General features: G+C 43.1%; 1 protein-coding gene across 1 annotated transcript in view; it reads left to right on the top strand.

Annotated features, from left to right (window-relative positions):
• The window catches only part of MYO1H (myosin IH), a 98054-nt gene that overhangs the window by 65155 nt on the left and 11803 nt on the right, over window positions 1–21096 (top strand). The window contains exons 20-24 of the mRNA XM_018560451.1: window positions 2162–2275; window positions 6653–6729; window positions 8346–8414; window positions 12769–12853; window positions 16840–16999. Of these exons, the coding sequence (XP_018415953.1) occupies window positions 2162–2275; window positions 6653–6729; window positions 8346–8414; window positions 12769–12853; window positions 16840–16999 (505 nt within the window). The remainder of the gene's footprint in view (window positions 1–2161; window positions 2276–6652; window positions 6730–8345; window positions 8415–12768; window positions 12854–16839; window positions 17000–21096) is intronic.

Raw genomic sequence — 21096 nt, forward strand, 5'->3', positions numbered from 1 at the left:
GTGAGGGGCCCCTAAGATACTCACAGTATAGCAAGTCTGCTCTGACTATTGCCCAAGTCTCTCTATGTGATCCACCTGTGTCCAAAACGCTCTGTCCCTCCATGCGACCTGGTGAAGAGGATATAGGAGGTTGAGCCTAGCGAGCATCAAACTTTTAAACTCTCAGGGTATGTGCTAGTCACTGCCACTCTGCCTCTCTGTTCCGCCGCCAGCCACTAAGAAATTGGACACCGGAATTTATACTGCAGTAGACTAGACTCCAGAAAATAGCCACCAGAGATGCTGTGCCCTAAACTTGGACTCAGGCAAGATGACCACTGGAGCCCATACACACCAAAGAGGAGAGGAAGGAAGCAGCGGTAGAGATGTGGAGAAGAGGGAGTCAACAATCCTGCAGAAAACAGGGGTGCTAGATCCTGTGGCACCATCTTCCTTTCTGCCGTCATTGGAAGCCGGCGGTCTCTTACTGGTTCTTACAGATGGCCCCCTGATGATGCATGCAGGCCTAACCTCCTCCAGCCACAGGCCAGTCCTCCTCTAGGGCTGTCTAGGAGCTGAAACCTCCTGGGAAAAGGGACATGAATATCCCAGGAGGTTTAGCAGCAGAATTTCACATTATTCATGTTTAGGCAAGAATAAAAGGGGGTGGTCAGGTTGTCATTTATAAAACAAAGAAATTAAACACAAAAAAACTGCGACTTTTTACACTGGGAAGGGGAGAAATACAATGAGGCAAAGTTTTTTCATTTGTGGCAATAACTGGCACCACCACGCCCCCTCCCGCCCCAGAACACGGGAGGCTTTTTAATTATGCGATCCAGTAAGTTCCAGCTACTAACCGTGCTGGAATGCACTGGATGTGGTGTGAACAAGCCCTAACACTATCTGTCAAGCCAAGTACAGACTGTTCTGATTAACCCTCTGCAGGGAGGTGAACTCTAGCAATATAACAACTGTGCATGGGCTACAAATGCATGGTCACCAACAAGCAAATTATGCATTTTGAACATTTAAAACTTCAAAAATGGCCCCATCAACATAAACTAAAAATGAATATACCCCCAAAATAAATGTAAACCCCATAATATCACTCTCTGAAACTAAAGCCCACTTTTGTGGCCTTGCAACAAAAAAAGTTTGCTATAGACGGGACAGCAGCTAAAAGTGACTTCTGCCCTCAAATCAACCAAACTAATGTTAAAGACTAGGGATGCACCGAAATTTTGTCCGCCGAAACATATCATAACATGTCTAAAATGGCACTTTGGGCAAAATGCGGTGCATCTCTAGTTTCTCTCCTCCCCGCTGCGCTGTGCCCTGCTCTGTGTCCCCTCTGACATAGCGCAGCACTCAGCAGGGCAGAGAGAAACTGTCAGAAGAGGCTCACTCAGCCTCCTCTGACAAATCATGTATGGGCAGAGACAGCTGTCAGCTGTCACAGGAGGCCGAGCCACCGGTGAGGGGGAGGAGTCAGCTGTCAAACTAGACCGAGCTCTCCTCCCCACCCTGTTGGCTCAGCCTCCTGTGAGAGCCGATCCAGGATGGAGAGCGAGTACAAACATTTAGTGATCAGTGATCGCTGAATGTTTATAAATAATTGGACATAGTATGAGTTACTATGTACCAGTTATGAATGAATAGGAAGTGATCTTCATTACCTCCTATTTATTCATGACTGTGTACATACCGTAGTAACTCACACTATATCCACAAGTTTATGAATGAACAGGAACACTAAAATAGTATAGAGGATTCCTGTTCATTTATAACAGGGGATGCAGGAAAAGTGATTGAGGACTCTCTGTTCTCAATCTCTTTTTCTATTTTAAAAGGAGAAATATCAGGGGTCAGTTTACACCCCTGATATTTCACCGAAGCCCCAGCAGTAAAGTTAACAATAAAAAATAATTTAAAAAAACAAATAAATACATTAAAAAATACATACTAAATCAATAAAAATAAACTAAAAAAAATATATATATATAATTTTATTTTTTTAGGTTTAGATGTATAATAAATGTGTTGTTGCATTAGCACTGCCAACGTATTTGCAAACAATACTTCCTATTGTAAAGCACTGCACAAAGTGTTTGTGCTATATAAATCCTGTATAATAATAATGATAATACTTACTTCCTAAATGTTGTACCTGTGTGCATAGGTATAAATCCCTGTGTCCAGATACTTGGCCTAGTTGGGCTGGACCTGCTCGTGAAGGTGTAGAAAGATTGGTGAAGTACATTGGCTACCAACCCAATGAGTACAAACTTGGAAGGTAAGTCATAGAAATATGTTTACATATCACTTAAAGATACAAAGTATACATCTTGTGGCACTTCTAAAAGTGTCAGTTTAAAGACATAACGTAGATTTGTACAGTTAGTCTTGAAACATTAAAACATGAAGCAACATTTCTCTTATGGAAAACTAGCCAAGATGGAATTTCTTTTAAATGTGTTGGATTGTCATGATGATTTATTACTTGACCTGTGACACCAGATCGTTTCCAGAAAGAAACGTTAAAATAATCATAGCCTGTTGAAACCATGTTATACAGAACTCAGTAAGCTACAACCAAAGCCTAAACACAGCAATTCTAAGTGAAATATTTTGACATGTTTGAAGGCTAATTGATTAGCCTGTATTTGTGGGAGGAGTCATTCTCTCCTTTCACACATAAAAGGGGCAGGTAGACTCACCTGGGCACGGCCTTCGTCAGCATCCTAGGAAGCTTTGGTACGGACGGTCGTCACTTCCGGGAGTAGGGGCTCAGAGCATGGGAGCGCCCCGTCTCTCGTGGACCATTCCCAAGATCATCGCGGAGCTTCAGAGGAAAGGCATCCCCTTCTCGGCCACAGCTAGAAAGGCAGAACTTTTTAGGTTGCTGTTCCCTCAGTATGCTGCTAGTGCTAGCACTAGCCAGGTGTCGCATTTACAGCTCGTTGGGGCAGTCATGTCGCATATTTCTGACACGGAGGAATTCGCGTCTCTCCCGGCAACTCCGGCTAGGGGCCCAGAGCATGGGAGCGCCCCGTCTCTCAGAGCGTGGACCATTCCCAAGATCATCGCGGAGCTTCAGAGGAAAGGCATCCCCTTCTCGGCCACGGCTAGAAAGGCAGAACTTTTTAGGTTGCTGTTCCCTCAGTATGCTGCTAGTGCTAGCACTAGCCAGGTGTCGCTGCAGACGGTTGTGACGTCATTGACGCAGATACACGCCTCTCTGCACACATTGACCACTTTGGTACATGACTTACAGCATAGGACCGTGGATCTCGAGAGGCTGACAGTGGCAGTGCCGGTGGCAGTTCCTCAGGTCGTGCCCGGTACTTCGGCGGTAGTACCTGGAACAGACGGCACGGTGGTCCCCAGTACTCCAGGTATTGCTGTCTTTCCTCCTCATGTCAGCCCTGCTCACTTTGTCCCCAGTACCCTGAAGGAGGACATTTTAGAGGGCAAGGATGTTAACTTGGCGTCGCTTCAGATCAAGGCACACCTCAGGTCAGTATTGGGTTACTCGCCCTGGATGGCAAATGGATTCCGAACACAAGTTTGAAGGCTAATTGATTAGCCTGTATTTGTGGGAGGAGTCCTTCCCTCCTCTCACACATAAAAGGGGCAGATAGACTCACCTGGGCACGGCCTTCGTCAGCATGACCCGCCCACCCGGTCCCTTCATTTAAAGATTTCACAGAGTATGCCCCCTCATTGGCATACTGTCCATCCGGATCAAGGCACACCTCAGGTCAGTATTGGGTTACTCGCCCTTATTGCAAATGGATTCCGAACACAAATATATATATAAAAGTGTATATACTTTATGACATATTTATCAACCACCTATTAAAAATATGTTCTTATTCATACATCACAGGACACTGGATGGTAATTCTGCAACCAATGGGCTATGAAACTGTCTTCAAGTGATTGGACAATAGCAAAGCAGAGCTGTAAGGAGAGCCCTGTATAACCCCTCCAACCCCCTAAAATGCCTTACATTTTTTGCTAGTGTCCTTAGGGAAATATACCTCTTCTCTCTACTCTGAGAGAAGCAAATGTATTTCTTTTTTTATTTCTTAATGAATTTCTTAAACACTTTCCTAGCAAGATTTTTAACAGCTACATTGCCACTACAGCACCCCTTTTACAGATTTCTGGATTTGGCAACTCCTCGACTAAATCTTGAGGGACCATATTCAGACCCGGCCGCGAGGCAGAAGCTGAGCCAGTCCCTAATGTTATTTTGGGCACTGGATCCTGTTTTAGCTGCTTACCTTGGCACATAGTGCACATAGTGCAACATGTTGAGTTAGCCTCAGGGTGCTTAAGGTCCGGGGTAGTGGTCCATCTGCCGTTGGAGCCCATTCCCTGACACTCGTTAGGGGGTGAGTCCACTGGATGGGGCTTGTCCCTTCAATCCACCATTTACTTAATTGGGAGGACCGCAGATTGCAAGACCAGCCAGGGCTTCTGTCCAGCTTGTGGGCCCAATGTGCTGTGGCGCTCCATTTCCTTTGAGGTTAATTAATTCTGTCTCTGGGTACAGTCTGGCTGCTAAGTCACTTGTGCAGCCTCCTTCCTGCTTGGCTCTTTTGCTCATGGGCATGCCATTTTTGCTCTACCTATCTGCTGACCGCTGTTTTTTCACTATGTGCCTGTCTGCACACAGAACAGATATTCCTGAATGCACTAGACCCCTCTGCATACAGTGAATTGAAACAGAATGGACCCCCTCAACTCCTTCAGGGGCACTTGCTTCCTCATATTTACCTAAGGGGTAGTTTGCTAAGTATATGGGAAAAAAATCTTAATTTTTCAAGGCCTCAGACTGCACGGGCTGCAAGCGAGCTCTCTCATCCTCTCCCCCAGAGTCTCCTCTGACCTCCCTCTGTCTGCCTTTGTGCTTCCTGATGTGGGAGAGGAGAATGGTGCCATGTCCAGTTCAGAGAACCCGGCACAGGACAAGAACCTGTCCACTTACATTTATGCCAAACTAAAGCATACTAATTCTATCCTAGATGCAGTGCACACGTATTTCAAATTAAATAAATTTGTGTCAACCATACCAAGGGGCTTCTGGCCCCACCCACCTGCTGTAAGAAAACCCCTGACAGTCCTGGTTGACGATGTTTCTGTATTCAAGAAGCCCAGGGACATTGGAGGCTCTCTTCAAGGCCTTGTTCACCCTGGCAGGCCCTGCTATGTAACCTGCCATTGCCACCATGACTGTCTGCCATGACTGTCTGCCAGACTCTACCCGTCTAGTTAAAATCTATGACTAGTGACCACGGATTCAAACTCATTGATGTGTCTGTGCTCCAGCAACAGTGGTCCTGAACTATTTTGTGTTGGTCTGGCATATACCTCCTCATATATACCCAGCATGGGTCTCGGCCTTTTGCAATGATTGATATGAAGGACACTGTGGTGATACTTATAACACCGCATTATCCCAGGGAGCTGTGGTACGCTGACATTATCAAGCTCCTGGCAGACTCTGCATGGGCCTTCCCAGATCGTCCAGACTTTCTGTCCCAGTGGTTGATCCACTACCCTGCTCTCAGTTGCTGGCTTGAATGGCTTAGCTGTTGAAGCCTAGGTCCTGAGGGGCAGGGGCTTATTGGATTTTCTCAGCCATATGCTGTGTTTTTTCTTAGACGCAAGGTTGCCTTTTTTTGTCGCCATTACTTCTCCAAGGAGAGTTCCTGAGTTGGTGGCCTTGACCTTTCAGGAACCTTTTTTGTACTAAAAAGTCAGTTATCATTATGTGCTGGCTCCTGATTGAGTAAGGTACCACATCCCTAAACATAAATGGCAAAGTATATCCTTTTTTCAAGATTGTCTTGGCTATTTTTGCTACACAAAGACAAAGTTGTCGTGAGGCCTAGGGCCTCTTTCATTCTCAAGGTGGTTTCTTCCTCCCACCTTAACCAGTACACTGGCATGCCATCTTTATGTGCCATGAATAAGCATCCTAAGGAGATTTCTCTACAATGTCTGGATATGGTGCTCACTGTTCGAGTTTACCTCTCAGCTAAAACCTCTTTTTATCAGTCCAACTCTCCATTTGTCATTTCTGATGGAGTACATCACAAGACAAAGGCCCCTCCCCATGCACCTATGATCCACTCTGGTTATTGCCTGCTACAATACTGAAAGCATGTTGCTAGCGGAAGGGGTAATACAGGACTGTCCGTATAGCTTTGCTTTGCCAGTGTCCAATCATCTGAAGGCTGCCGCATAACCCATTGGTTCCAGAATTACAATCCTGTGTTCTGTGATGTACTCCAACAAAATAATTTTATGGGTGAGACAAAAACCCTATTTTATACAACAATGTATACAGTGCATCTGTGTACCCCGGAGTCTTGCATTCCAAATCTTTATTCTGTCAGAGAGTCTCTCTACCCATGCCCTCCCTTTGACATATTTCTCCTACTACTGGAGCTTAATCGTAGAGCTTGCAAACAGTGTGGGTAAGTGATAGGACCCGGAGGTTGCCAGCACCCGCAGCCTAAGGAAGAGAGAATGAGGACTTCAGAACGGTTTCAAGGATATGTGAATGGTACCCAATGTACACTTGAACATAATTGCACTATTCTTATATCAAGTTATATTCCGGCATGCCAGTTAAATATGCTCCATTTCCTTCCAGAACCAAGTTGTTTATACGTTTTCCTCGCTCCTTATTTGCCACTGTGGATGCATTTGAACAAAGAAAGCATCAGCTGGGTAATGTAAACTCAGATCACTGTCACTGAATGTAAACATGAACTTGTAGTGCCAACTCTATGTGGAAAATGCTTTCACCTACAGATCTTTATACAGCCTATGAGTAGCTAGATAGTGAAACCTTTTACTGCCACCTCTTGGAAAAAAAACTGTACTACTGTTACGAAACCTGAACATTACCAGGAGCCAGGTATTATGTGCGCCTAAAAGAGGTTTTATCGCATGCCAAGATTTTGATGATCCTTTTCTGCTGTGCAAGCACATGTTCCCTAATGCCTTCAAATTGCCTTTTTGACCCCATATATTGACCTTACTGGCTCCTAAATTCAATATTAAAGGGAATGCCTTTAACCCTTTCGCTGCCAAGCCCTCCGGAACATTTTTCAAATCAGCTGGCCAAGCCATTTTTGAATTTTCTGACAATTCCAGTTAAAAATGTGATTAACTCTTGCAGCTGGGCTACCCCGGCACTGCAAGAGTTAATTGCACGTTTTTGCCTAGCGTAAAAAATAACAACGTTATACTCACCGATCCCCCTCCGAGCCGGCCGGCTGTGACAGCGCTCCCACAGCGCTGCCTGTCTCCTGCGTTGCAACAACGGTACGTCCCTCGGCACCTTCATGTCCTATAAACTGTGTATAGAACATGATCACTTAGGGACTGCTGTAGAGGAGGGGAACAGCTGGCCGGACCTGAGGATTGAGTGAGTATAACTTTTTTTATTTACCCTAGGCAAGACTTCCACTGCAGATTAGCCCCATGGCATGGGTTAATAAAAATGTTAACCGGAGTTCTGACTTTAAACCTAAAAGTGATCAAATAGACGTAAATAGTTTTATTGGCATGTATTAAAGAAAATGCTTAGTGGGTTTTGTACATATTACCTTGCTTTATTTATGCAAAACAATAGATTTTTTTTTTAGTAAGACAAATATGAAAAATTGCCGATTAATATTAAGTATTCTCCCTTTGAGGCAGGAGGGTGAAAATTAGGCTAATTTTTCCATGTTTTCCAAGGACTCCTTGATCTTGTGTTATAAAAGTGTGTGCTTTTCAAAGCTAAATAGCTCATGCTGACATTTACAAACCCAGGTGAATAAGTCAGACCACTAAAGGTGCCCATACACTGCACGATTATCGTACGATAATCGTATGCGATCGGTTTTTCGTACGATAATCGAGCAATAATTATCGGATAGTCTGAGATCTCAGTTAGACAACAGGAGTTTCAAGGCATTGCAATGACAGCTAGCAGCGCCCTCAGCTATCCCCAGCCATTTGCATGTAATCACACATGCTTTGATAACCTGCAGATGATTACAACTGGATGCAGACTATTTGCATCCAGGGGCAATCTTCTGCAGGTAATCACAGCGTGAGACTCATGCAAAAGTATGGGGCCTAATGGTCTGAGAAATAATTTAGACTGAACTAGCAAGTAAGTAAGATTTTTTTCTTTGTAAATAGTTGATTGTTGTTTTACAATGTTCAGTTTTTCAATTTAATGTGACAGCTTTGTAGAGTTTAATGTAATGTTGTCTTCAGTGACTTCAATATATCGTAGCCCCATAATGATTTTTATGTGTATTGTGTATGTATCTTTTTTTTCATTTTAGTTTCAAAAATCCAGGCCAAATACAAAGGGTGTTTAGGAAAAAGAGCTTTCCTTAAAAAGAAGAAAGCAGGTACATTGACCCATGGATTTCTGCTCTTATTTCCTTACTCAACTGAAATGCTTATTTAAAGGATTCCTAGCTCTGTGGTAAGAGAACGTGTAACAAGGAGATAAGGGCAAGAGGGAAAATATATTTCCCATCTTCCCATCTTCTAATGTTGAAAGTTGTGAAACAAAGGATCATCTTGAAAAAAGGTAATCTGCATTAAAGTGGCATTAAACCCTCAGATTTTTTTAACATAAATCAATACTGAAATGTGTGCCTTACTGTAATCCATGGTTGTTTCCCTTCTCTTTGCTGCTCTTCCTTTTAAATCCGTATCTCTTCTCATGCTGGGGGAGAACTTCTGTTTTGCAGCCGACTGCCCTGTCTCTGGAATGGATACATGGGGGTCTATTCACGAAGCTGCCGAAGGATCTGGCCTTAACTCTCCTGAGCGGCCGGGAGCGGGGGGGTCCCAGAGCACCAGGGAGAGTTTTTTTCTTTTTCTTTTTTTCTTTACAGAAGCAGAGCCGCCGGACAATAGGAAACTATTGGGCGGAGCTAGCTATCACTGCTAGCTCCGCACAATCGTTTTCTATTTACTTTTTTAACTTTTTTACTGAGTCGAACTCCTTCTGCACTTCGGGTCGGCCGAACATGCTGAGCATGTTCGGCCGACCCGAAGCCACTCGAAGCAAGCCGATGTATGGCTGAAATCAGCCGTACCAGCCTGAAGTGAATAGCCGATCAGTGTTCGGCTCACTTCACTTCAGATCGGTCATTCACTCGGCTGCCCTATGGTGAATAGACCCCATGGTGTCTGTGTGAACGTTCACAACTGGAGCCAGAACTACAGGAAGAGGCACTCAGCTGCAAAGGGAAGTTCTCCCCCAGCATGAGAAGATATAAGGATTTAAAAGGAAGAGCAGCAAAGAGAAGGGAAACAACCATGGATTACAGTAAGGCGCACATTACAGTATTGGTTTATGTTAAAAAATCTGAGGGTTTAATGTCACTTTAAGTATAAATCAGTTAATACATGATATTACTATTTATTTCATAATATATCTAAATAATAATTCTAGTGATTTGAGCTAAACATTTTGTGATCTTATGATTGATTCTATTTTTGGAAATAATTGTACCTATTGTAACCAATCAGGATCTCCCTTTAACCCTTTTGCTGCCAAGCCCTCCGGAATGCTTTACACCTCAGCTGGCCACGACATTTTTGCAATTTTTCCCTTTGTTTTGCTTTTCAACTCCTGCATTGCTAGCGTTTGTAAAAGACCCCCCAAACCATATATTTTCTGAAAGCACAGGCCCGGTAGAATCAAAAGATGGTGCTACAAAATTTTTAGGCCCTTCGATAATTGCGCAAATGTTTATCAAATCAATATTAAACCAATAAAAATACACAATTCAATTGATAAAACACACTAAAATTAGTATCAGTACACAAAAAATATAATTTTCTGACTAAATCTAAAAGATAAAACTGTATTGAGTTAATAAATAACAAATATTTGTAAATTCTAAATTGCGGCTTTTTGCGACACGGTAAAAAAAATGAAGGAACACAAAACTGTAAATAAGCGTTTTGTGTTAAAAATCGTTTTTGCACTGTGTTGGTGTTTGTGTTGTGATAAAATGACACAGGTGTATATTTAATTGCAACACAGTATATCACAACGCATGGCAATGCGTCACAAAGCTTTGCCATGTGTTGTCACAGTTAAATTAATGTTATTTTTTTTTTAAAGAGAAAGAAATCATGCACTGCGATGCATTCTAAAAACGCACTGCAGCGCATGTGCATGACGTACACCACAATATGGTGCACGCGTATGTTATGTGTGTGAGGGGGGTTTGTGGGGGGGCTATTATTTATTTATTTATTACACATTTTTACAAAAAAATTTATTTGGAGAGCACTAACTATAGAGGCTTCCCATTCATTCAGAAACTGTTGATATAAAATATTTACTATCCACCAGTTTCTGAATGGGGAGAAGCCTCTGTAGTGAGTGCTTCTCCCCATTGAGAAATTAATGAATGAACAGGAAGTGATGTAAAGCACCTCCTGTTCATTCATAACTGGGGACACATAGTACTATGTGTCCCCAGTTATTTACAAACACTGGAGTGATTAGATGATAACTCCAGTGTTTGCTCTGTACACATAGGATCAGTAAATATCACAGATATTAACTGATCCTCCGCTCAGGTATGCACGCAGCCGCTGTCATCCTGAAACTGCTCTTTAATGCCGTTTAATCATCGTGATCATTGAGTGGCTCGCTCTTCCGCCCCCCGCCGGCCATTTCTACTCGGATTCCCGCAGCCTCAGCCCATACAAGCGGGGGAGAGCAGATCCCTGCTGGAGACACAGATCCCTGCCTGGAATCTTGTCAGCCTCTGATGGCATCTATTAATTTAAAGGGGACCGTCAGGGGAACTGCTCTGACATAGGTTTATGGTTGAGCTCATAGCAGAACAGTAAATGCCACTGAAGTAAGGCATAATGACCTGGCAGTCTGGGAACAGTTTTGTTCCCACCATATGCCTTATGTCGATGGCAGGGAAAGAACAGTATAAGCCTCATTTAATAAACAATTTGCATTAATAAGTGATAATAATTTAGTGTGGTACATAGGTTTGGTTTCTATTTTGACTAAATGTAACATTTGGAAAATACTGCACTTTGGCCACTAGATGGAGTTGATTTGCATGTGAAAGATATATTTATTTCCTCTGCTCCATCTAGTGGCTATAGTACAGTATTTTCCAAATGTTACATTCGACCTGGAAAGAAAATATACTGAGAATGTGTGAGTAGAGGCATAAAGAACAGAATTAATGTTTACAGAGATTTGCAGAGCAAATGGCACTGTGAATTGTTTATAAACTAGAGGACATTTGTTTATACCATACCACAACCTCAATAACAAATTAGCAATAATAGAAAATAGAAAACAGCTCTCCTTTGAGTCCCATATATACATATTTTTTATGGGTTGTGTATAAATTACAAAAAGTCTATATTCGTTCAAAATATCTCAAAATAATGTTTAATTCAAATACCCTATACACCCAAACAAACAATGCTAACATTTACAGAAGATATTTTTAAAACACATTCCAAAGTGATTCCACGGTAAAACACTTGTCTTGAAAGATAGAGTAATCAGCAACAATGTGTATCAAATCAAAGTGTATCAACAATGTGTATCTGTAGCAACATCGGGGAGATACAAGGGAATTTATATTCTAAACTAAAAAAGTATCAAACGTTTATCACTTTTTCCAAGGATTAGAAGGTAGTATGTAGGCACTGAATTCTAGTTCAATAATATATTAAGCTTTTTGAAAAATTGATCAAATGTGTCCCAAACAATCTTTGTGAAACAATAGATGCACAAGGTATCTTTCATAAAACTTTCTGAAATGATTTGTATAGATTGTTACTTTACCCATTATCATATACACTGAGTGGCCAGATTATTATGACCACCCCATCAGTACTTCGCTGGGCCACGAGATGACTCCACGAGATGACTTTGTTGGGCCGCCTCGTGACTCCACGAGATGTTGAAAGGTGATGCGAGGAATCTGACACTGCACTGTTGCCCTTCTGTTGTCTTGTACCAGTCTTGCCACTCTCCGTTCTGCCCTAACATTGACTAGTCGCTGACGGCCACAATTCGCGCGTTCAGACCCAGATTTTCGGCTGACAGTCCAGTCTTTAAACACTTTAATAATGAGCCCCTCTTGAACATTTAATGAATTCTGCTGTTTTGCTGATACTCGCTTCATGGCTCCGAGCGCCAACAATCATCCCACGTTCAAAGGCTGTTAAATCGTGTTGTTTACCCATATCTTCAGAAAAAAAAAATCACTTCTACTGTCGTGGTAAACAACCTGCTTCCCTATTTATAATGGTCTGGCCCTCTAGCAACTTCAGCGCGAAATTATAGCTAATTTGCCTACAAATGTCAGGTGGTCATAATAAACTGGCCACTCAGTGTATTACATCGTGGACTTAGTGGTTACCCTTTATAACACGTTATTGAATAAAGCAAGCATCCACATTGGTTTGTAATCCTTGGAAAGAGTGACACAAGTTTGATACTTGGACATTATATGGACACAGTTTAGAATATAACGCAGCACTGACAGAGGGTGGCCAGGGTTTGGGTCACCCAGCTTCTGAAGAATGCATAGAATGCATATACAGGTATGTGCAGGTATAATTTGGTGTCTGCATTGCAGTTCTGGAGTCTGTCAGCACCATTTTGGTATTTTAAGAATGCAAGTTTAGAAATAATAGTTGCACATTCATTAATTAGTAGAATATACTAACTGTGCACATATTTTACAGCTATCAAGCTGGAATCATGCTGGAGAGGTGTTTTAGCCCGCCGGGCTGCCAAGAAGCGTGCATGGGCAGCTGAAACAATCAGGAAGTAAGCAAGATTAAATTATATAAGATATGAATTTTATTTTATACGCTGGGGCCCCTAAATATGTTTTAAAAAGGGCCAGTTCGTTTTTCATCACACTATTTGGGGGCAGGACTGTGGTCAGTAGTAGAAAAATAAAATGTTCCAACATTGGTGGTCAGTGGGAGTAAAAATGCCCCTACATTGCTGGTAAGTGGGAGTACAAAATTCTCTGGTGTCAGTGGGAGAAAAAAATGACTATACATCATTGCGACTAAATGCCCCTAAATTAGTGGTCAGGAGCAGTAAAAGAATTCCCTCTAAATCAATGGAAGTAACAAATGCCCCTAAGTTAGTGGTCACTGCGAGTAAAAAATGCCTCTCTGTTAGTGGTCAGTACGAGTAATAAATGACCCTACATCGGTCGTCAATAGCAGTCATAAATTCCCCTGCATCAGTGATTACTGGTAGTAATAAATGCTATTGGGGCCAGTGGCAGTAATACAAATCTGTATCATTGGTCAGTGTAAATAACACATACAGTAGATCTGTCTCAGTAGGAGGAATGGTGCTCCTGTGTCATTGGCAGGATTGGTGCCTCTTTATCAGTGGGAGGAATTGTACCCATCTGTCAGTGCAAGGAATAATGCCCCTGTGTCAATGGTTAGTGGGAAATTGTGTGACATAAACAAAATTTAGACAAGGAAAGAAAAAAAAAACACTGTCCTCTATTCGGCACTCGGCGGCAGTTCTGTGTGATGAGGGGGCGGGGATTACACCGCTCCCTCTCATTGGCTGCTGCCCGGCTGGATGATGCTTCACGCTGCGCCCGGAACAAGATGAGGGGAGCAGCGTGAAGTATGTAGGGCCCAGGACGGGAGGAAGAGGTCCCGGGACTGGTAATCAGCGGTCACCAGTGGCCCCTTCCTCCTGTCCTGGGCCCCCTCCAAGTGGCCGAACTCCAGGGCCCGGTCGCGGCCGCGACCTCTGCGACCCTGGTAGTTCCGCCACTGCCTGTTGCATTGTCAGGGGCTGAAATGCACTGTGTACCCTCCCTTGCATTCTGCATGCAGTGCCTCCATCCTTCCGGGTTGAATGAAAATGCCCTGCATTCAGGGCCTTCTCATTGTAGGGGCCAGTCTATGGCAACCAGTGGGCCGAAGTTTGTACACTGCTTTTGTAGGCTATGCCTTTTAGTTTATTGTTTCTTTGCCTAATCCTTTACAATTTAAGAGTATATTCCAGTGTAGCAGCCCTGCCAAAGTTGGAGTTCCACTTGTTTAAATTTAGTGAGCATCTAGGCTGCAACACCTGAGCTCTGCTTGTTATTGTTTTTTTGAATTTGTTGGGTTTCCCTAGGGCATTGGGTGCTTCTGCCCATTGCTGGAAAGTGTTCTGTAGACAGAGCAAGAAGAAGCAATGTTGTGAGTTATTAATATATATTTCAACCTGGCCAATTACTAGGAGGTTTATTGCCAGTGATGTGGACTCAGGAAAAAAAATAATATTTGGTAATTCCTTCTAGTATGGTCTTTGTCTCCCAAGCTTTGCTTGGAGAGGATGTATATATAGGGAGGTCCTGTCTTTTGGAGGGAGTCCATGTGTGAAGGATCTAGGTTTTTGTCCTGCTACCTCATTAGCGTGAGAAGAGTCCAGAGGCCCCTTTGTCTCTCAGAGCTGCTGCCTAAAAACGGAGTGTGATGGACTCCCTGATACCCCGACTAGATATCTCTGTCTTAAGCCTGTTCCCTGGGTGCTGGAACCAGAAGCAAGTGAATATAGCATGGGATTACCCCAAGAATCAGACAACACTGACTTTGGAGTGGAAACATTAACTGGTTTATTGAATAAAGCACACAGAGTTTATACCTCACAGAATCAGATAAGAGTTCAGTGTGTTACATTGAACAGTTCCTACCCCTAGACAGCTGGGTGCCTGCATTGGAATTCCTTAAGCACAGGCACTCTTTGAACCTAATGAATGTCGTTAAACAGATAAGAGCTTGATCACATCACCCTAAAATATGGCCACTCCAGACAGCCTGCTGCCTTCCCAAAAATACATTTAGCAGAGATGGTATCCAAATAAGATGGAAGTCCGGATGGTTCAAATCAAGTCAAATAGTGAAAAACTCTCTCTCTCTCTAGATAAAATATTAAACAGGAAAACACACACAGCAAACAAAGTTCTCCGGGGTAATACATCTCTGCAGCCCTTGGTCCGTCACTAGAGCCAGGTTCCAGAGTTTAAGAATGGGCCTAGAAGACAAGAAGGTTGTTACTATGGGAAGCACCTTCAGGCAAGCTGGTTCAGTCCATTGCCATTTTCAGCACATTACTGGCTCGTGAGAGGGTCTAAAGGTTTTTGAGCAGAGGGAAACCTAGTCTGTGTCTATGTTTTCTGTAGCCTGTTAACCCTATCCCTCTCTCCCTTGGACTTCGAGCCAATAAAACCTGCAAGCAAAGATTGTCTGAGTGTATGTCGGCCATTCAATCGCTGCTTGTGGGTTGGTGAGTGATTTGGGGCAGCTGTAAGCCAACACCATTAGAAAGGCTAAGGACACTTGGTAAACTGGGCAATTCCTTAGGGGGTTATTGCTATATCAGTGTTTCTGAATTAGGCATTTTTAGTTCAGTAGACCTTAACACCCTCCCGCGAGTATAATGCATATATGTGGCAGGATGGCGGGTGGGCTCTAACACCAAGCTGCCATATATATGTGTCGATCTGGCTCAGTTGTTCTGTGCTAAGAGTGTGCTCATTTTGGGCAACATGGCACACAGGGTAAAATAAAAAACACACAGTACATCTCTGCAATACATGCATATTTCCCCATTTTTATCCCTTTAATGACTCTGCAACTACAGTAAAATTCCTATATATCGGTCAGATAGGCACTCAGTTCCTAAGTCCTGTTGAGGGCTGACAACTTACAGCATTTTTGTGGACTAAATGGTGTCAGCCCTACCCAGGTGGCTAAACTACTGATTCTCTACCAATGTCCTGATCTCCACAACATAGACACTAATTTTAGTGTAGTCCAAGATATGGAGTAGGTGGGCTAATTAGATAACACAGGAAGAGTGCAGGACAGCTCTGACTTTCTAAAAAATCAACAGATTTTTTTTGCAGTTATCGTACAGATTGAACGATACACATTCAACACTTTGGTATTTTTAACAGGCAAAAAGGAAGCTAATAAGAGAAGTTCATAGTTAGGGTTTACATACACTTAACAAAATGTCAGTTACACAAATGAATCATTTTCTAAATACATCTATTCCTGTAAGCACATCTATAGGTGACCCAGATCAGCTTTCAGTAATCCAGTTGCTTTGGTTAGTTAGTCCTGCTATTGCATATTAAGATATGATAACTAAAACAAGCACACATATACATTTCCAAATACAAATAAAGGAAAGCCACTGTGTTCTTGATTGTTCAGCAGTTTCCCAAGTGTTTGCAATCCATATGGAATGCTTTAGCAGTGTGAACATTTTTTTTTAAATGAATGTTGACTACTTAGGGTCACTATAGATTGGTAGATATCCTTGAGAGCAATGGGTGGAAAGATAGCTGACTGTTCTTTAGACCCATGAACACCAGTATCTGCTGACATTCTCACCCAAGACAGTTGCAGCAGGCACTTTAGTCCTTGGGATGGGTTTGTGATATGTGATAACAGGAAGTTCAGAAAGATTATTTGATTACAAGAGAAGCTCAATATAGATGCGTCACTAGTTAATATTGTATCATCTATGGCCAACCTTAGTCAGTGTTATTCCATTGTAACATGTACAGACAGTTGTTTAAGTAATTGAGAATCATCATATAACACTATTTACTTTTTTTTCCATACTTGATATCAGAAGATACAGGAAAAAATGACATTGTGTGTTCACATTTGGTGCAGCATGGGCTGGTGCCCTTATTGGCTAAGGCCTATCTGTCAAAAGCCATGTTACTGCTGCTTGTATAAAGATAATCCTTGGTTTTATTTCATATTCAGGTTTATTGCTGGCTTTATCAACCGAAATCGGTCTCCAGGTGACGCGAATAGAGACTTCCTCCCCCTAATGTACCACAACTACCTCTGTCGACTTAGAGACCATGTGCCTAAAAATGTCTTGGATAAGAGTTGGCTGACCCCCCCATCAGCTATGGAAAAGGTATAGTTAGTCCTTGATTACAATATGTCTTTAAAAACAATATTCAGGCTTTCCTGAAGCCTGGTTGGGTTAGAGGAAAAGACTGGGGGTTACTAGGGAAGATATAATGAAGCATCAGTGTGGACACACACTGCAAGCTTCATACATTTTAGTAGGGGGTAGTGCAAAGTGAAGTAAATGTTTTGCTGGGTGCTTGTGTGTATTGAGGCCTGGGCTTCAGGGAATATTTGATTGAGCATGTTTAAGCTCGTGTGTAAATGTTATAATAAGATAGGTAAGATTTTTGCAGAAATTGCCATTTTAGTTGGGTCTTGGGGTAGCAGCTGCCATTCAGAAATTACCCTATATAAGAAAAGTACACACATTTATCAAGTAAATTAGCAACAAATGTAAATGCAAATCAGGCTGTCTGTTAGCAAAGCCTATGCAACAGTTTTATGTGTATTTTCTACCCCATCCCCTTTAGGCCCCGTTCCCACTGATTTGCATATTGCGCGACATCGCGAGATTTGCCGCGCGATGTTGCGTTCAAGCTTGCATTGAGCAAGCTTGAATCGCGGCTAAATCTGCTCCAAAAAGGGTCCTGCTGTAGCGACACACGACCCGCGACAGCAGGACCCTTTGCCCCATTGGATTGCATTGGAGCGCGATATCGCGGGAATTACCGCGCAATAAATCGCTCAATGTGAACGGGGTCTTAATCTTGGGCAGCAAACTGCAACAGATTTGCACATGTCTGCAACAATTTTACCACTGGGTATGTGATTGATTTTTACTAAAAAACCCACACATTAAGGAAGTAGTCAGGGGCAGGTTTTATTTCTTTCTCATCCATTCAGGGACACGGGAATTCTTAGGCTGTTGGGTTATGCTGCTTCTTACAGGAAAAATGGACACTGGCATCAAAAACATGTTATCCAGCACATGATTACCCACCTACTGCAAACATGTCTCAGTTTTTTGCTTGTGTCCTTAGGAGAGTGGACATGTTATCTTCAGCTCTGCTGTTCTTTGTTAATTTAGAAGATTTTTTTTACTATCAACAACTGCTGGTAGAGTATCACGTACCTGGTTGGAGACTGAATGTGTGAGGAGGCTTCCCTTGCACCTCGTGTCCCAAGGACTCTGGAGATGAGAACAGAGTCCAAGTAGACAGCGTGTGGCACGGGTGTCAGTGGTCAAACACCGTGCAAGCTGAAATCCAGGTGCTGTAGTAGAATCGGGGCAATTCCGAAATCCAGGTCCACAGGCCAAGGTCACACCAATCGGGAAGGTACAGTACACGGGGATGAGGCAGAGGCAAAGTCGAGTAATCCGAGGTCAGGGGCAGGCGGCAAGCAAGAATGGTCAAGGCAGATCCGGGTAGAAGTTTAACAGGTAAAGAATCACAGGACACAGGAATACAGGAGAGCTGAATATAATCCAGCAATATGGAGGCATGCAGGCTGAGCTTATATAGTGGGAATGATTAGGTCAGTATGTCTCTTCCTGTGCGCCGCTTGACGTGCATTTTTGCTGGCGGTCCGTGGTGTGTGCGCATGCGCGCAAATGCGCGTTTCCCAAAGGTGCAGAAAACGGGACTTTGCGCATGTGCAGCAGCAGGAGGTTGCTGACATAGAGTCATGCTGGATATGCTAAACCCCCAAAGTCTCTCCAGTCAGCAAACAAGCATAGGTTTGTTATTCAGCTCTGAATTTCGGGAATTTTCCTTAGTCAGCTACATGCAGGATATGGAAATTGTGGAATAGTTCTTCACTTAGTCAATTGGTGCAGGTTCCCAGTTTAATATGTATACTGTTGTGTTCTCTGTGACAGTCCTGCAGTCATCAGAGACTACTGTCCATGTTCCAGTCCACATAGGTTATTTAGGTCAGGCAAGTATGTCTGGGGATTTTTTGGGGAGTTATCAGGGCAGAGCCAGTCAGAGAGTTAGTTTACCTTTGCCTATCACTGCAACTCACTATTGTGGGTACTTTGCAGGCTTATGCTGGATTTAGGTTTCTTCTGTTGAAGTACTTACCGTATTTGGCAGCTTATAAGACGGCTGGGCGTATAAGACGACCCATCACTTTTTGTGTAAAAATATAGGTTTTGGGCTATACTCGTCGTATAAGACGAGTATAGCCCAAAACCTATATTTTTACACAAAAAGTGATGGGTCGTCTTATACGCCGGGTATACTTCGGTATACTGTATGTAGCCGAACCTACATACAGTATACCGCGCTGAGCCAATCACTGCAGACTTTGTATGCTTTAATACAAAGCCTGCCATGGTTAGCTCAGCGCTGAGCCAATCACGGCAGGCTTTGCATTCAGTAAATACAGGCTTTGTATTAAAGCATACAAAGTCTGCAGTGATTGGCTCAGCGCTGAGCTAACCATGGCAGGCTTTGTATTAAAGCATACAAAGTCTGCAGTGATTGGCTCAGCGCTGAGCTAACCATGGCAGGCTTTGTATTAAAGAATTGATTTGCTCAGCAAATTGGCTCAGCGCGGTATACTGTATGTAGCCGAACCTACATACAGTATACCGAAGTATACCCGGCGTATAAGACGACCCCCGATTTTCGGGCGATTTTTTGGGGGTCTCAAACCCCGTCTTATACGCCGGCAAATACGGTATGTGGTATTTTCTGCAATATCACCTGTAACCAACCAGGCATTTTGTGTGGGGGGTTAAAATCCTTTTATTTGTTAGCTTTCCAAATTGGTCACATGGGAGAGCCATCCTCCTCATTTCTGCTTTGGATATACAAAGGGAAAATGTTTAGTTTTAATTTTCCCCAGTGTATGTTTTTTGTGTGGAATGCTTCTGCAAAGTATAACAATCTTACCTTGCAGCATGCCAGCTCCTACACACAACTCTCGCCTTCCGGCTGCTGTGGGGATTTGAGGGATGTGACTTATGCAGTAAATTGATTCAGTCGCTTCCCTTCCTTGCTACTTCCCCATTCACAAAATGCCTTGTATTTTTCTCAAAGAATGCAAGGCATTGTGGAGGAGAGGAAGGGGTGGGGAGGTGAACCTTTTGTTTTCCTCCAATTACAGACTGCCTTATATTATTTGAGAAAAATAAAAGGCATTTTGTGAATTGGCAAGTAGTGAGGAGGGGCGAGTAATGTGACTGTAGCACTTTGCTGTTCAACTTGCATCCCTAACTGCTTGCAGTGTCTGGAAGACCAGCGTTATCTGTAGGAGTCAACATGCTGCAAGGTAAGATTGTTATACACTGCAGCAGCCCTCTATACATATAATGCAGCTTTTAAGTGATAATTTACACACCCAGTGTGGTATGTAAGTTATCATTTTTTTCCAGAGTTTGGCTTTAAGAGGAAGCGCACATGCTGGAGCCTGCCTATGCTACAGGGGATTATTGTAAAAAAAAAAAGGCCCATAACACTGTGGACTCGGGAATGTGTGGGAACACCTGTGGATGCATGTTCTGTAAAGCTGAGTAACCGTTTGCTATGGCATGATATGTTATGTAGGCTGAAATACTATGCTATGCATTGTTCTCCATACCATACAGATTGCAAGGCTAACAGATCAGGCTTTTTGTGGTATGGTTCAGCTGTCACTTGGGGACCCTCTCTCACCCATGGGTCACTAATCAAATTTGGAAACACCACATCCTGTTTGTGATTCTACCTTGTCAAATCATAGATAGCTGGTCAAATTCCCTTTTATGAGATTTCTCCACTGCTTAAATTCATTCCTTGTCAGGGGCATAACTAGAAATCACAGGGCCCCATAGCAAAGTTTTGCAAGGGCCCCCCCGCAAACTACCAACCCCCTCCCCCCGATCAAAAAAAAAAAGTAATGCTATTGACTCAAGGGATCGCATACACAAAGTGTCCTTGCGTTCTGGGGTGGGAGGGGACCTGGCAGTGCCATTCATGTCAATGGAACTGCAGACACACCCGGCCTGCAAATAATTGTGCATGCAGAATATTTTGTGAGTGCACCACACTTGAACGCAGGGCAATGTATTACCATGCGTTCTGGTGCAGCTGATGAGATGAATGGCACTGCCAGGCCCCCTCCCACCCCAGAACAGAAGGAGACTTTGTGCATGCGATCCCTTGCATTCTGGAC

Source organism: Nanorana parkeri, unplaced genomic scaffold, assembly GCF_000935625.1.
Source record: "Nanorana parkeri isolate BGI_ZX_2015 unplaced genomic scaffold, ASM93562v1 scaffold18, whole genome shotgun sequence".
Taxonomy (NCBI): domain Eukaryota; kingdom Metazoa; phylum Chordata; class Amphibia; order Anura; family Dicroglossidae; genus Nanorana; species Nanorana parkeri.